A 16,245-nucleotide genomic window follows, 5' to 3' on the forward strand; every position below is an offset into this window, starting at 1 on the left:
AACATCTTTGCAGTCCTTGGAGAGGTGTAGATGGAGATTTAATGAGCAATGCATACCATCTGTTAATATTGCCTTCAAGAGCAACTGAGAAAAAAACAGCAATATCAAGAGTGCAAGAGATGGCAGAAGCTTTAAAAAATGGACCATCAATAATAGGGTTCTCTGTGTATGCTTGCTGTAAAAGCAAATCCCCCAAAATGAGCAGACTGCATGTTTATTTTGCAACTGTTAAAATATTTAAGTCAGTCTTAAACCTGGATTAGAACCATGCAATAAACATTCAGGTTAACAGAGCTAGTGGGCATATTACTTCTGATCAAAAGCCAAACTCACCAAACTAACACCTCCCAGGACCTGATCCTGCAGTACCCATGCTCTGGGCTAGCTCCTTTCTCTCACAAACTAGAAAAGATCTTTTGAGTTATGTTGATTCACGTAAATACAAGATCTGGCTGCTTGTTAGTTTACACTCAAGCCAAGTGGGTAAAAATTGCTATCATTCTAATAGAGTAGTATTTCTCACTTAGTGGGGTTATAAATAACTACTTTGGATGCTAGACAGTGGATAGTCAAACCCCTGGTCCCCAAAGTGTCTAAGCAGAGAAGTGAAGTCTGACAGCACAATACATTTTCAACTACTAGTGAGGGCAATTCAACTTAACCCTGTGAAGCCATTAGTAGGCAGTCACAAATGCATTACAGGGATACAGAGAAACTACCCGGTATCTCTCCGCTCAACAAATGCTTCATTTGTTTGCAATGTGAACCTGCCTAGTGGCTGGCCTAAGCACTACCTACAGATCAGGGTACTGTTTTCCACCCTGCTGTGGGCCTATAATTTAGACCCAGGTCTAAATCACTTGCAACATGCAGTTGAAGCTTCAAAGGCTGTCTATTAAGCTGCAAATATTAACTCCTTTATGTTGCGAGTTTAATTAGCGTCTAGTTCTCACAAATTAGTCTTCTATAGAACGTGACCTGAGGACAGGCCTCATGTTTAGCTGGTATCAGGTATTTCTATTGTAAAGAAGAAAGAGGTCACTTTTCCCTTTCAGTTTCACAGTAACTATTCTCATGATGTATTCAGCTCGGCAAGTGTGACTGTTGTTTTCACTTAGATGGTGAACTCTGATTTCCTATAGGATAAGGACGGTATTTCCTAACAGCTGTCAGAACAGTAACTTCAACTTTTTCATCCACTCATATACATTTCAGTCTTATATTAGTATTTTCTTCTGAGAGCTTTGAGAAATTGCCAAAAATCCATTTAAATGCTTTGGGTTTACTTCCACAGTCCCAGTTTTATTTGAACACAATATTAAATCTGGAGGGAAAGAAATAACTGGAGGTCCATAGTTTGCATGATGAGTTATCTTTGGCCTACTTTATCCTACATAGCTTTGTGACAAGAACAGATGTAAAAGCTCTCTGCAGTCCTTAATCAAGACATACTATTACTGAGATACCCAGAAGGCAAAGGAATAAGCCAAGTCACCAGGGTTCAGAAACAGAGATGGTTGCATGAAATAAAGGGTTTATTTTAATCACTAGAATTCTCTGACGGAGTTGTAAGTCAATTATAAAGTTAAAGCCATGTTACTTTGCTGTATGTTAGTATAAACATGCAGAACACATTTGTAGTAATTTAATAACCATAACATTTTATGGCATACTGACCCTTTAAATCAGAAATGTATTATTTTTCAATTATTTTAATGGATTATTAATTTACACAAATTACAAATACAGCTTACTCCCCTCTCCCTAGCAGATTAATGCAAGTGCAGTTAAAAGGCAAAGGTATACTTTCCTATGGCTTTTCCGCATCTTCTGCAGTGAACGCAAAAGCAAAAGATTTCTGCTAGTTTCCAGCATATAATGACAGGAATCAAAAACACATTCAGAGCAAGACATAATTAGATGATAATTTAAGCATGCTTCCTATGAAAGAGGTCACACTGCAGTTTAAACAAGCACCAAAACCTAGTCGTTTAGAGCTAGACTGTTGTCATTATTCAATCAAAACCAATTTCTTCTTCTGTATGTCATGTAGACATTGCGTATGTCCACACCAATCTGGCAGGCACCCGCTACTCAACTCCTTTCATCACAGGAAATAATTTTTAAAAGAATAGATTTTACATTCTTCTAAAACTCAAAATCAAACTCTTCTTTTTATAATTACACTTTTAGAATGGAGTATTACACAAAATTACAAAGACCTGAAAGCCAAAACAATTCCAGTTTGCAACCTTAAGCACAGATGTGGTAAATAGGGCCCAAAACATACATGAGGGACTCCATCCCTCTCCTTGCCTAATGTAAAGCTATCCACTCAGATTAAATGCCCCCAGAACTCTCCCAGCCACAGGCACAGTCTGATTCCTTCCACATGCTATTCCCTCTCCCCTAACTCCTGTCTCTGCCATACTGTACTGATGGGGACCTATTAAACCTCTCTTCACGCATCTTGTTTACAGATCCCTGCTGAAACCCAAACCACTACACTGTTGTGCCCAAAGTTTCCCCATGTCTCAGTCGATGGATGAACTGCCTCTTTTTCTTTTTTTGGTACATTGTTTTTCACCTGGGAAAAACTTCTTACACCTGCACAGAAATTAAGTACTGAAATTAAGTACAGAAATTACGTCTAACTGTGCTAGATCTCTGGGAATAGCCCTGAGCCCTGATACTCCAAATACTGCACTAGTTTAGAAAACATAATTTTCCAAAAGCTTGAACAGCCATTTCGCTTTTGGCCACATCTTCAAATGTCAGTAAAATCCACTTGAGGGGACAACCACCACTGTTAATGGCAGACAGACTGAATGGAGATAGTGGCTATTTTGACAGTTAGGGACAGTGGCCACCATTTGTAACAATGAAGTAAAAACAAGATTTAATTTCTGTTGTTGTTATTTGAGCTTCCACTAATGCCAGCTCATATCTAAACATAGCCAAGCTTTCTTCATCCACATTGACTTAAAATGATACACACTTTTACTGTGCTATAGAATAGTATAAATAAAAAAGTATAAGGTTCACTTCCTTTCAAGAACAGCCAAGATCACTGTCTCAAAGAGCAGTACATAATAGGATACTGCTAACACCAAACATCAAGAAAGATAGTTAAAACCATTACAAATCCATATCTCTCAGTAACTTAACAATCTATAGGTTCAGTCAATTTAAAAGATCTAGGAACAGGGGTTTAGTGGATTAGTAACAACAGACCATTAATCTCTGCAGCCTCAATTTTAATCCAGCAATGACCAAAGTGATTGAAAATCATTCTGACCACATGACTAGTAAAGCTTCTAAGCACGGTTCTCTCACATACCTGAATCCCAGCAGCAGAGGTCACAGTGTGTTTCTAATGGGACTATTTACCAAGAGACCTCTGCTTAATACTTAACTAAACTCAATGCCAACATTTTTGGCAGAGTAATTCCACTGCACGCTACCTCTGTGAACTAAGAGCTGATCTGAAGATTTTATTTTACACTTTATTTCAGCCTGTATTAGCAAAGCTTGCCTTTTTCCTTGGCAAAATATCCAAAACAAACTTGTGTAAAACAAATACTTTTTTTGTTTCTACATAAGATTTTAAATAAACGTGTAGGAATTGACGACTGTCATTCCAAGCAAATGCCAGGAGATTATTTCTGTACAGTTTATATAATATCAGTGAAAGTTATATCTAAAACACTTAAGAGTTTTAAAAATAATGCAATAGTATTATGTCATATACTCTGGTTTTATACATAAGAATGCTCTATTTGAAAGATTTTAAATTCTGGAGCATTCAGTGACTAGAATCAATTCTTAGGTGTCCAGTAATGTGATGATATTATGTGATGAAGACACACTTCCTCATTTGGTCCTCCACGACAGTTACCAGGCTATTAGTAAGGAAGCCATTGAAAGGGAGACCTTTCAAAAAGGATTCAAATTCAACTCTTATTTGCTGTGGTCTGAAATCTGAGTCACACGTTCTTTTTCAGGAGCATTAAAAGGAAGATGCTGACTACCTTGTCAGACATGCTCTTTTATTACTGCAAAGTAAGTAAGTAATTAAAAACATAAAAACACAGTAGCCACAGAAGGTCCCTGTTACATAGAGTAAGGAACTAAAAATGGGAGAGTTACAAGCATGAGCTATGAGAGTTACTTGCTTCTGTGAGCCAAAGCAGGACAATGGCTGGAGGAGAGAAAGTTTGCAGGCTCTGTGCCCTTTGGTAGATATAACCCAAATACATAAATATGATGTAAGTGTATTGTAGAGCTTTGTCCAGCCATTTTTATAAATAGTACAATACTGACCTAAACTTTCTTGCCCATGGTAGATATTTATTCATAATACCATGTATGAAGCCTTACCTCATTTAAAACGTGAGGCATTTTTCTACTGATACATACTGGATATGCTACCACCTTCTCTCAACAGTAGAGAGGACATGTTTGGCTTCTTTGGGTCGCAGACAGAGGGATAGACAGAACCTCAAGTATTTTTACATATCCCCCACAAGAAGTTTCCTACATCGGTCTGACTAAACTCTGCTTGTACAGTCTAGCCTATGCCAGCTGCTTGCACAAAACTGGCATGAGGTTGCCCAAGCACCACTGTTGGCACCACCTGGTCGAGTGGGTCTTCCCTCATCACGCAACACGGCTGTGCCGCTGTCCCACCGCCAGTCACGCCACGCAGCCCCACGGCCCAGGTCTGTACACAGGATGTCCTCTTTATATCAGGACTTGAGCTCTGATCAAAATAAAATTAAAATTTGTGCTGGAAAAAATGTGGAACAGAAATTCACATACGAAAAGCATCGTGTATTACCACTCATCTCTTGTTGTTTCACTTTTTAGTTTTTTGGTTTTGTTTACCGTAGTCCAGGGGAAATGTGTTTACTATTGTGAAAATGGTGTCTGTTTCATTCAGGGCATCCATGAAGTGAGAATTAACAAATTACAATTCAGATTATTTTAATTCTGATTGTACAGTTTCTCTTGCTATGTTAGTCATGCTAGGAAAGTCCGTATCTTCACTTTACCATACAACGAACTGATATGATTTTACCTGGATAAAAAACTATTTTCTACACAACTGTATAATTTAATCAGAGATTACAAAAATTTCTGCTCATCTTAGGTACACTCTTCCAAAGATTTTGTATTATTCATGTATTATACCACTGCTACTCCTTGCTTCAGCAAAGCACTTCAGCACATTCTTAATCTAAGTTGTTTTATACAAATACATATTAAGACTCAGATAGAGCAAAACACTTAAGCATGTCTTTTAAGTTTTACATTTTGCTGAATCTGTGTATTAATGTATCACAATAAAATCTGAAGAGGATGACTAAGTTTTTAGCTCGCAAATATGAAAACATACTTATGCTACCTAATAGAAATAAATCATATTATTTATTACTCTATTTTGCTTCCTGTTCCACAGTGAGCTAAATACCTGTGACTCTAGAGCAAAGGCACAATTACAGACTGGCAAAGATGAATTGTTAACAACTTGGAGAGGGTGCCAGGGGGGCTACTGAAGATAAAAATTATGCATCTGCAGATAACTTTAAATCCCACTTGCAATTACTAACTGCCACATAGTACCCTCAGGATCATCTGGGCAAACGAGAGGAGACTGTGGAGTCCTTGTAGATTACTTTGTTTTCCAGCAGGCACAAAAACATACTATAACAATAAGATACCACTTATAAATATGAATGTGAAGAAAAAAAAATGCAAATGGTGAAGCGAGGGGAATCTATTGGAAAATAAAACGTGGGAGTTACAGACATCATGGGCAAAATGCCCTGGGGTGAGGATTTCACCCGCCAAAATAAATTCACATAGGTGTACACAGCACATCCAACAACTGCATCAGTGTGTAAAGGAACATGTTGGTCTGCTGAGAGAGCAAATTTCAAAGCGAAAATTTAGGGCCAAAACCTCTGGTGCCCTTAACTTTCTCTTGTCACCTACATCCACGCCAAGTGGATGTGAAACATGAGGCAGGCGAAGTGCTGCACCCTGAGGAACCTACTTGTTACTCATAGCCACAATAAAAACATAAAGAGGCCAACTGAATGAATGTTAATAATTTAAGCAGAATTTAAGTAACACACATTTATGGAGGAATCTTGTGTGAGTCTGAATTTTACCTTAATATCACACTAACTCCTGTAAACCAATTTAAGTTAAACTCTAATTGATGTAATTCTTAAATATACCATAATTATACCTCATGATATCTTCACTGCCATTACTATGAAGAGAAAAAATACCTTGTAATACACAGGCAGAGAGAGAAGGAGGGATGCAGCCTCTGAGAGGACACACCAGGCCCCATTCCGTGGCCCTTCCCTCCTGGGGAAGCCACACACGTTCAAACACTGCGGATAAATCCAGCTGAAGCAAACTGCACGAAGTCAAGAGGCAGGGGAGCAGAAATGACCACGAACTCGCTGCTCAGCTGGGCTTCAAGTTCTGGAGGTTTAAAAATGGTAGTTTTACGTTTCTTGGGGCCAGACTGCCAGGTTTCATCATCCACTGAATTCGCTGAGCGTGCCCAGCTGCAGCCGTCCCCCCTCCAGCCAGAAATCAGAAGGCAGTGCGAGCATGTAGCTCACAGAAACCGTTTTCAGGAAGATGTTTCTAGGAGTTTGCGAAGGCGGGCAGTGCCACAGGGGCGGTCACCTTCCTGCGGGCACAGCCTTTCGGTCCCCTGACAGGAGGAGCCCGTGCAGGAGAGCCACGCGGGTCAGCCACCCTCCTGCCATCACCAGGCATGTCTGCGGTGAGGAAACGCTTCCCCAGCGAGGAGGCCGGTCCGCAGTCAAGCTGGCCAGTCCAGTCAGCGAGGCGAGGCGAGGAGCAGGGCCCAAGGCTGAGGGCAGGCGGGGGGCTGAGGTTAAAGGCAGCTCAGAGCCACTGAGGCACCAGACATGGCTTCTCACAGCTCCCTCCACAGCCTGGCCCAAGGCTACTCAGTTGTGCAGGATCAGAGCTGGCAGGGACGGAGCAGCCGGACCCCGGGGGTGGGGGATGAGGCTGCAGAGCCTGTGGGCTCATCCCAGGGCCCGTCACTGCCTTCCCTCCCCACCCTGGCGCCATGGAGGCCCCGTGCTCCCTCATCTCAGTGAGGTGATTCAGTGTCATACCCTGACCAGAAACAAGGTCTAAGAGTAATCCTAGTGCTGCAAGGCAGAAATGAGAGTGAAAATGGACTGTAATTACTTAAATTGCTGCTGGGTGACCTTTCACATGACATTTTACCTCAGTTTCTCCATCTGTGAAAGTATGGCCAACGCTGTGTGCTCCCTGCGAACTGTTCCAAGCTCTGCCACCAAAATTCATCTTTTTTTTCTTTTTGACTGAAAAATAACGCAAAGCTCTCCTCATTCATAGAATCATAGAATGCTTTGGGTTGGAAGGGACCTTGAGAGATCATCGAGCCCAACCCCCCCCTGCAGTAAGCAGGGATTGAACCTGTGAACTTGGCGTTATTAGCACCGTGCTCTAACCAACTGAGCTGACCCGGCTGGTCATTCATACCTTTTATTCTTAGAAAAATCCAGACCGCAGAATCCCATTCAGGGAAATCTCCTGTGAGTAGCTGTTCACACACGCCCAAGCAGCAGGATTAGGACCAGCATAGGGTCAATCAAACACCTTTTCTTTCCAGCAGCAGCAGCCCTTCCCTTCCATAACTGCAGCTTCCCACATGGGAAATAACACACCTTACTTGCAAATGGTATGCCTTTCTGCCTATGTATGAACAAATAGCTCATTCTCTATAAAATTTCACTTTCAGGGGACGCTACTAAAGTATCGTTATCCTTTTCTGCCAGCAAGCACAAATCTTTAGCACTACCTTTTTCCTAGAGGGAGAAAGTTTCTTTCCTCTGCCATGATGGCAAACGCAAATTAATGCTCTTTCTAGTAGCCCAGGTATGCCACCTTACCAAACAAAATTTACCTGTGGCAGTAGCAAGCTTTCCTGACCTGCTCCTTCAGTTACCCAACAGCCATCCTACCAGGAGTACAGCTATCGGGCAGGGTTTGCTGAAGGACATGGCCATTCCAACATCACATCAAACGGTGCAGTTTTCCATAGTCACACATACCAAAAGACCTTTCTCTATAACTCATTATCTTTTTCTTTCAGCATTAATAAGGCAAATTCTGTCGGAGTCCTGCCGTGCTAGTCTTTCTATCCATGGCAGAACAGAAAAACTCCATTCTGATGACTATTCTTGAAGCAGAACAGGGCACTACAGTAGTTAACAGTAGGAAGGAACTTAAATTGGAAACAACTAACACAAAAATGACAAGAAGATGATTTTTCAAAAACCATGTTTCCCTCTAAATCCATCTACTCAAATGCTACTTTCAACAGCTAGAGATGTCAACACATTTAGAGGGGGAAAAAAGGATCACGTTGCTTAGCTTCCTCCTCCATGCACGTGCTTAGAAGCCACTTTGGACCAGCAATGCACAACTCTTATCTGTTCCATACTTAAAAGCCAGATGACAAACATACAGTATTCTGAGCTTGATCAAGTTAAGCACTAATGATAAAGGGAGGAAGAAAGAATGTCAAAATGAACAGATAACATTATGGGTATTATCTTATATCAATACTTATTTTAGTATCTTGTTAAAAAAGTACATTCTAATTAGTTATTTGTTAATTACAGCTGCTGTGGTATTTTTCTGGCACTAATATTACAAAAGATAAAACTGTGGGGCATTTAAGTTTAGTACTGATTTTACTACAGAAATACAAATGTTACAGGTCCATGAACTTAAACCAGAAATGTTTTCATATGGAAAAATACATCAAACAATGAAAGCATTTATTTTCTTTAGTTCTGACCATTGCTTTCAGTACGCTGTGTATGTGGGAACCGATCACCTTCCATCTTTCAAGATGAATAAAAGAAAATTAAATATTTTAGGACTGTAATTCTGGATAGGCTGTACCTGGCACTCCACAGGAACACCGAGACCTGCCATCTAAAGCTTTTCTCATTGTCAAGCTTTAAGTTTTTGCAATTTGTAAGGCCCAAACCTCATTAACACTAAAGCCATTTACAACATTCTCAGCATTCCAAGGTCTTTTAAGGTGGCTGTAAATATAGGTCTCCTTATGCCTTCCCACCTCAACTGTCAACTCCTAAGCACTGCATGAAAATGTTTCCCATATTGACAAATAAGTTTACACTTACAGGCACCCATGTGCCTATGAGGCACCCAGTACTTGTCTGAATCACCAGAAAGGCTGCTATACTACACAGAATATAGGTCTAAAATGTTTCAGTCCTCTATTTTTATGACAACAATAACTTGCCATTTTATCCTCAAGAAATTCCATTAAAAGACCCTTGACAGCTTTTTAACCATCAATGGTTAAACGAGCAATAAACTATTCCTCTACTTTGAATTCAACTGTAAACAGGTTGGGCTGCAAATTCTCCTAAATGCCAGATTATTATCCTTTTTAAAAATTTATTTCCCATTTATTTACCATTAATGTTCAATTTATCTATGACAGTGGAATTTTTTTTGCTAACCGATATTCTCCACTGTATGGACAGGCACTTTTGCACTTTCAGATGGCATTACAATGGAAATGCAGTCACGCTATACAGCGTTGCCTCTAAACAAGTAATTTAAGATTTGATTCCTATTTTCTATTCCTTCCAACACGATGTATAGTTAAGACAAAAACAAGACAGGATCAAAATAACTCTTATCACAGTATGTCAGTGTTGTCCATAAGTAACTGTCATCTAGTTTTGTCTGCTGCTTGAGCTGGTAATGAGGTAATGATAAAACAGTTTTATATAGTCTTCTATTAACAGCCCAGATGGGCCAATCATCCACTTCAGTCTTTGCCATGTTAAGTTTAGCCATAAACAATCAGTAACGATGAAAACAGCAGCTCCCTCCTCAGCTAAATTACAACCTTTCAACCAAGAAAGCAAGCGTTGCTTTGACCAATAGCAACAAATAAGCGAAACAGCCTTTTAGGGTAAGCAGTCACTGGTTGAACTTTAACTTTTTAACTTGCTCACTGGTATACAAGGAGTATTCATAATGCAAATGGAAACCATTTCAATCTTTGCTGAAGTTAAAATCTAGCTGTTGTAGATTTAAGAACTGAAACCTTTCCGAGAATATCAGGGGCAAAACTTCTCTATAACATCTGTTGTATCTTAAAGACTTAAAGAATACCCTTAGATTGAGAGTGCTTATCTGAGTTGTGGTTTTATTCCTGTTTTTAATAATTTTGTCTTGGAGGCTTGGTATCTAGTTAATTGCATTACCAATGAGGCAACACAACAAGGCAAAGAGGTCCCTTTGAAAACTGGGTATCTTCACCACTGAGATTTGGAAAAGAATAGCAGCGATTGCCAGTTTCTTTCCGTCACTTTACTGGCTGGAAAATAGCTCAGCATAATACGTGCAAAACTATTCATAAACGTTCCCTTCCACTACCTTTACATAAGCTAAAAATATGTGTGTTGTTTTGGCACTTTAGTGCCTATCTGGTCACGCTCTAGCTGTAAAACTAACAATAAAAATAGAATGATGAAAAATACAGGACACAAAAAAAAAAAGTAAAGCAGACATTTATAGGCAACTACAAGGCTATTTCCATAGAATTTTAAAGCAGAAACATCTTCACACCTTTCGGAAAGGCAGCAACATCTCTGAAGTGAGAAAGCATTCAAGTGCTAAGGAACTGAGAGTCTTTGGATCCAACATATGGCCTCCATCCTGTGTTTGAGTGTGAGCAGGAGGACTGAATCCATGTGGATTTTCAGTAACATCAACAAACTCCATGCAGGCATGAAGGTTTGCCCACACACATGAAGCTGTGGAGATGGGACAAAGCAGGAAAGAATACTATAATGGACTGGATGCCAAAAGCTCTCGGTTACAGATGCACCAGGCTGCATGTTATACCTTCCTATATGCCTAGTGATTACTTTCTCTCATATATATATATATATGTATATATCTGTGCTATGAATAATTCCTTCCCCTAGGATATTGCATTTCTTAAAAGTGCCAGAAAAAGCTATTTCTGTAATACTATTTGAGACCAATTAACTTGGTTTCAATATTTTTGTCCAAACATAACAATGAACCATTCACTGTTAGTTAGTAATGGCCATTAGAGCCTTGATACTCTTCTCTTCTACAAGACTACTTTAGCTTGCATTATCTCAGGTTCTAAGAGAAGAAGAGTTATCAGACCTTACAGACCATCATTCAACAGATAATTCAAGCCCTGGCATAATTTAGAGTTCCTGTAGGACAACTCCGTGTTATGCCAGGTAATCAGAGCTCAGAGACTGCAGAAGCAGCAAGACAGAAAATGGAGTGCAACTGTGCTCCAAATACACCCCTAGTCCTCAGTGCCAGGAGATGCTACATCAGATGCTCAATACACAGTGGAATTCCTTGATAGACAGGATTTTTTTATACTTAGTTGTTCATGATACATCATTTATGAACCCTGTGCGCTGCCAAACAGGCCAAAGAAGTTACATCATAAAAGGGACCTGCCCCTATGTGATTTGAGGATGATGACAAAGGATGAAAATACTTCCAAAAAATAAAAGAGCTGTAGGGATTGCATGAATTTCCTCCGTATTAGTTCCCACAAGTCAAAACAATAAGAGGTAATATATCAACTCATAGGAAGCCACAAAGATGTTGAACATGCAGGTTTTATAAATCATTTTGTTGATGGATTAACAGAAAATGTACATAGAAACCTTCTTAATCAATGGCCAAGACAGTAGCATTTTCTTATTTAAATGAAGTATCCTGCACAGGTTTGAAAACAGCATCCTGTTTTTCTTCTTGAAATTGATTGCTAATATCTAGAATCACAAAAAAATTGCTCCAAAAAATTGCTCATGGTTTATACAAATGACTATGTAAGCAAAGGTGGCAGCCATTATGGGATCAACAACATCCCACCTGAGAACACTGATGCTAATTGATCTTTGGTGGTATTATTACCCAGGAAGGAAATTTTGGACATCATACCAACAACTATTATCCTCTTTCTAGATAAACAGTATAATCCCCATGCCATGATTATCTGCATTTGCAAAAGGAACAACAAGCAGAGAGGTCTTATTTCAGCATTCTATCTACAGGACATCTTCACTTCCACTACCCTGCATTCCTCCTGTGCTGTAGTATCATTAAAAGGAAGAAAACCTCAAAAGTCATAATACAAATAATGATTATTTTTCCTCAGAGACTGCAACTCAAAGGAATAAACATGCACCATGACTTAGAAGGAAAGAGAGGGCTTTCATTTCTTTCTAAAGGATAGAAATTGTTTTCTTGGTCCTTCAGTCTGTTCTTCCTTCTTATTTGCATCTGCACAAAGAAACTAGATTCTCTTTTCAAACAAGCAATTTCAAGTAGCAAAAGCCTTAATTCAGTATGCCAAGAAAACAAAAATATTTGGTTTACGAAGTTCACAGATAAATTATTTCCCAAACACAAGGGCCAGTAATAAAAAAAAAAAATTATTCCTAAATCTCAGTATCATTTCTTCCAAACCATGCAATCGATCATACACACAGACTGATAAAAAATGTGAGGTATAAAGTATTTTGAAAATATACATGCCTCTTTTTAATAGATGAAATTACTTTCCATATACTAAATCTCACAAAAATTCATGCATGTGAGAAACACCAAAAAGCCAATTGTATAACTTCATTATTTATTTTAATTAAGAAACACAGCATAAGTGCTACATTCAGCATAATTTATATTTAAACATCGCATAAATACATAGCAAAAGACAATGTGACGTAACATTGAACCTATGTTTAATAAGTAAGTTTACTAATAATGATAAGCTAACTTAATAGTCTGTTCAATTCAGTGACTGACATCATCCCTTTGAACAGCAGCCCTTAATAGGCCCTAATCCAGATAACCACTGGAATTAGTGGGAGGGCCATCACAGTTTTAAACAGACACTGAATCAAGCGTTCGCTGATGTTCAGGAAAGATCCATGCACAGAAGACCAGTCTGGTATCTTCACTGCTGAAACAACTGACTTGAGAAAGAAGAAGAAAATAATACTACCACATTCCTTAATTCACATCCCTGTAATTTGCAGCAGTGTGCTCAACTAGTGTTTTTTTTAAAGTAACACGTTGAATGAATGACCAGTGCTGAAATGCTAAAAATACAGTTTCTGGAATCCAGCGTTGAGGCAAACCTTAACAGGCTTCATTACACCTTCTCTTACTTAAACTGACCCAGACATCCCAGCTGGTAACATGCTACAAAACATAGCGTAAAAAGGATGACAGAGGAAAGATACAAAGCATTAGTGCCAGTTGAATATCAACAGATCTTAATCCCTTTTACCAAGATGACAAATCCTAAGGATTCCTGGGGAAAAAAAAATAGATCCCTAGGAAGGAAAAAAAAAAAGCGGCCTAAATGCATGCACACATCCTCTATGTGGTTAAAATTAATTATTTGAAACCACAGCTTTAACCATGCAGCAAAAGCATCCCACCATTCATTTATTCACTTTATTCCCCAAAATAGAACCAAAAAAGAGAAAAAGAAAACAGAGATGGATATCAGCCTGTTCTTAGTGCTAGAGGGAGATGGAGAGCGATGAGAGCCCCTGCAGGAGTGATCGCACTGTCAGCTTCAGGAGCCTGGGTTCCCATGGCTGAAGAGGAGGAAAGGAGGGGGGCAGATTAGGAAACACTGGCAGCTAAATGCATGGCATAAGGACCTGCACAGAATGGGACAGCTTCTTTCTGTCTCAGGATATTACTGTCAGAGTGGCCTGGAAAGCGATGAGCTTCATTTTTCCATTCTCACTGTGGTACTTTAAGAAGTGCCTAATTTGAGGAGAACTGGACAGGCGGCACATCACGCTGAGCTAAATAGATAAGTGTGAGATTTAAATGACAAGAGGCAGCAGGTTTTGCTGTTCCAAAGAGTGAGAGAGTGAATTATTCTGATGGTACCAATGGGCACAAGTGGAAGGTCAGCCTGGGGGGCTGCCAGCGTCACCCGGGTGCCTGGTAGCAGCTGGTGCCAGTCTGTAGGGATAAAAGAAGGGCTGACGTATCCCGCGGGCCGATGGTAACACTATTTGCTCAGGAATAAAAAAGTTTGGGGGCGGGTGCAGGCAATACAAATTAACATAGATGCTGCCACCCCACATGTCAGTACAAGTGCCGCCAGCCCAAGGGCTGTAAGGGTGGATCAGTCGGGAAGAGCTGCAGAAAGCGCAGTGGGGGCAGGCGCTGCCAGGGTGCGATGCTGCAGGGGCGGCTGGCTGGGAGCTGGCCCAGGCCAATCTCTGCATGGTCCCACGGGAGCTTTGGAGCTCCCTCTGCCTCAGCACCTGCAGGCTGGACACGGAGGTGTCCACCAGGACCCCCTAGCTCCCCCCTGCAGTGCCTTGCCTCTGTTGCTTGCGTTCCCATTTCCAGACTTATGCAATGACTTGAGGGCAGAAGCAGCCTGCAGAGAAGCGAACAGCAGGAGACGCAGGCAGCCTGGATCCCCATGGGGCTCCCTGAAGTGTCCCAAACTAGAAAACTGGCCACCTCCCCACTCCTGCCTCCTGCAACATAATTATTCCAGCATGACTGACATGACAAATTAACAAGGCAGCCAGGGCTTTTGCAGTAGAAGGGAGTGTTTTCCCCAAGAATAAATTGTTCCAATCCTTTACGCTAGACACCCGGCCGTGCCTATTCATTAATTGGACAAGCTCTGGTGACAACTGAAATTACCCGACTTCTACATACTGGAGGGGAGAGAGATCTTTGCAAGCTTAAAATGAAAAGCCTAAAGCTGGAATCCCAGCCACCAAGGAGTTCTCTGAATGGGGCTATTTTTTTTAAAATTCATTTTCAGAGCACGGCTGCAGTAAAGCTCCTTTTAAAAGCAGAGGCACATTCTTCAGTGTCATTCCTTCGTTTGCAGACCCTGAACTGTGGCACCAGAACATGACAACTCTGCCAATGAACCGCAAACCTTTTAAGATCCACAGATCAGCTGAGTTTAAGAACTTCAGGGGCTATGAAATTCTGGGATTACTGCAATGTTGCAATTAATTATCACAATCAGGTACATTAGGAATTATAAGCATCTGCTTAATCAGTACACTGTGGTTATTTATTGTAAGCTATGTATCGTAATTACTACACAGGTATTGGAATTAAGGGGAGGGGGACTGATGTTTGTCCATTTCTGTCACGACCACTCACAATACATCGTTCATGTATTTTTCAGCTACTATTTTGATTTGGGTTTAACTGTACCTCTTGCCCCTCGCTAAGGGGAAACCTGGGAACCCTGTACGGTATTTCTCCCCCCGCACCCCCCCCCCCCCACCTCGCCCTTTCTGTGCTTGCTGCGTACCTGAAATGCAGACGATGAAATTCGCTTGCAGAAGAAAAAGCACCTCCCAAACAATTTCCATCCTCCGATTCTCATGCCAAGTGCATCCCTCGGCGAAAAAAAATAACAAAGATCAATACGGCAGTTTGAATGATCCCAGCAAATTTCCTTTCGGACTTGCAGCCTGTATTCCCCAGATGTGCTGACAACACATGTCCGAGCTCTCTCTCTGCACGGCTCAAGCGAGATCCCTTCTCTTCCTTCGCCCTCCAAAAAAGACCACGAAGCCAACTGCCAGCACGGGGCTCTTCCTCCACGAGCGAGAAAAAAATCCACCAGATTTCCCAACAAGACATAGACAACAAACCCCAGCCGATCCGGTCCGGAGAGTCTCTATTCCAGGGCGGCCAGGTGCAAGTTAACCCCAAACTCTGCAACGCCTCAGCGGGGCAGCGCCAGCGTGCCGGGGGCAGGGAGGCGGCGGAGGGAGGGGGTTTCCTCTCCTGCTGCTACAAAACGAGCGGAAAGAGATTAACACCCGCTGCCACGCGCTCGCCCCCCCGCTCCGCATGCTCCCGCACCTCCACGGCGCGGAGCACGCAGCCGCCGGCTCTCCCCAGCCCCGCCGGGCTCCGCAGTCCCCGGCGAGCCCGGGCGCGTTCCGCCAGGCGACTGCAGGGGTCGTGCTTGCCCCGCGCACGGCGCTGCCCCTCCCGCCCGGGGTGGCCCCGCCGCGCCGCCCCCGCCCCGCGCCCACCCCCGGCCCCGCGCCCGCGCCGCTCCGGCCCCGCGGCCCCGCG

The 16,245-nt window shown here is 41.6% G+C and overlaps 1 protein-coding gene across 1 annotated transcript in view; it reads right to left on the reverse strand.

Annotated features, from left to right (window-relative positions):
• CA10 (carbonic anhydrase 10) overlaps window positions 1–15,527 on the reverse strand; it is a 206,500-nt gene extending 190,973 nt beyond the window's left edge. The window contains exon 1 of the mRNA XM_075720157.1: window positions 15,467–15,527. Within this exon, the coding sequence (XP_075576272.1) occupies window positions 15,467–15,527 (61 nt within the window). The remainder of the gene's footprint in view (window positions 1–15,466) is intronic.
• Window positions 15,528–16,245: the final 718 nt, after the last annotated feature.

The sequence above is a fragment of the Pelecanus crispus genome, chromosome 12 (assembly GCF_030463565.1).
Source record: "Pelecanus crispus isolate bPelCri1 chromosome 12, bPelCri1.pri, whole genome shotgun sequence".
Classification (NCBI taxonomy): Eukaryota; Metazoa; Chordata; class Aves; order Pelecaniformes; family Pelecanidae; genus Pelecanus; species Pelecanus crispus.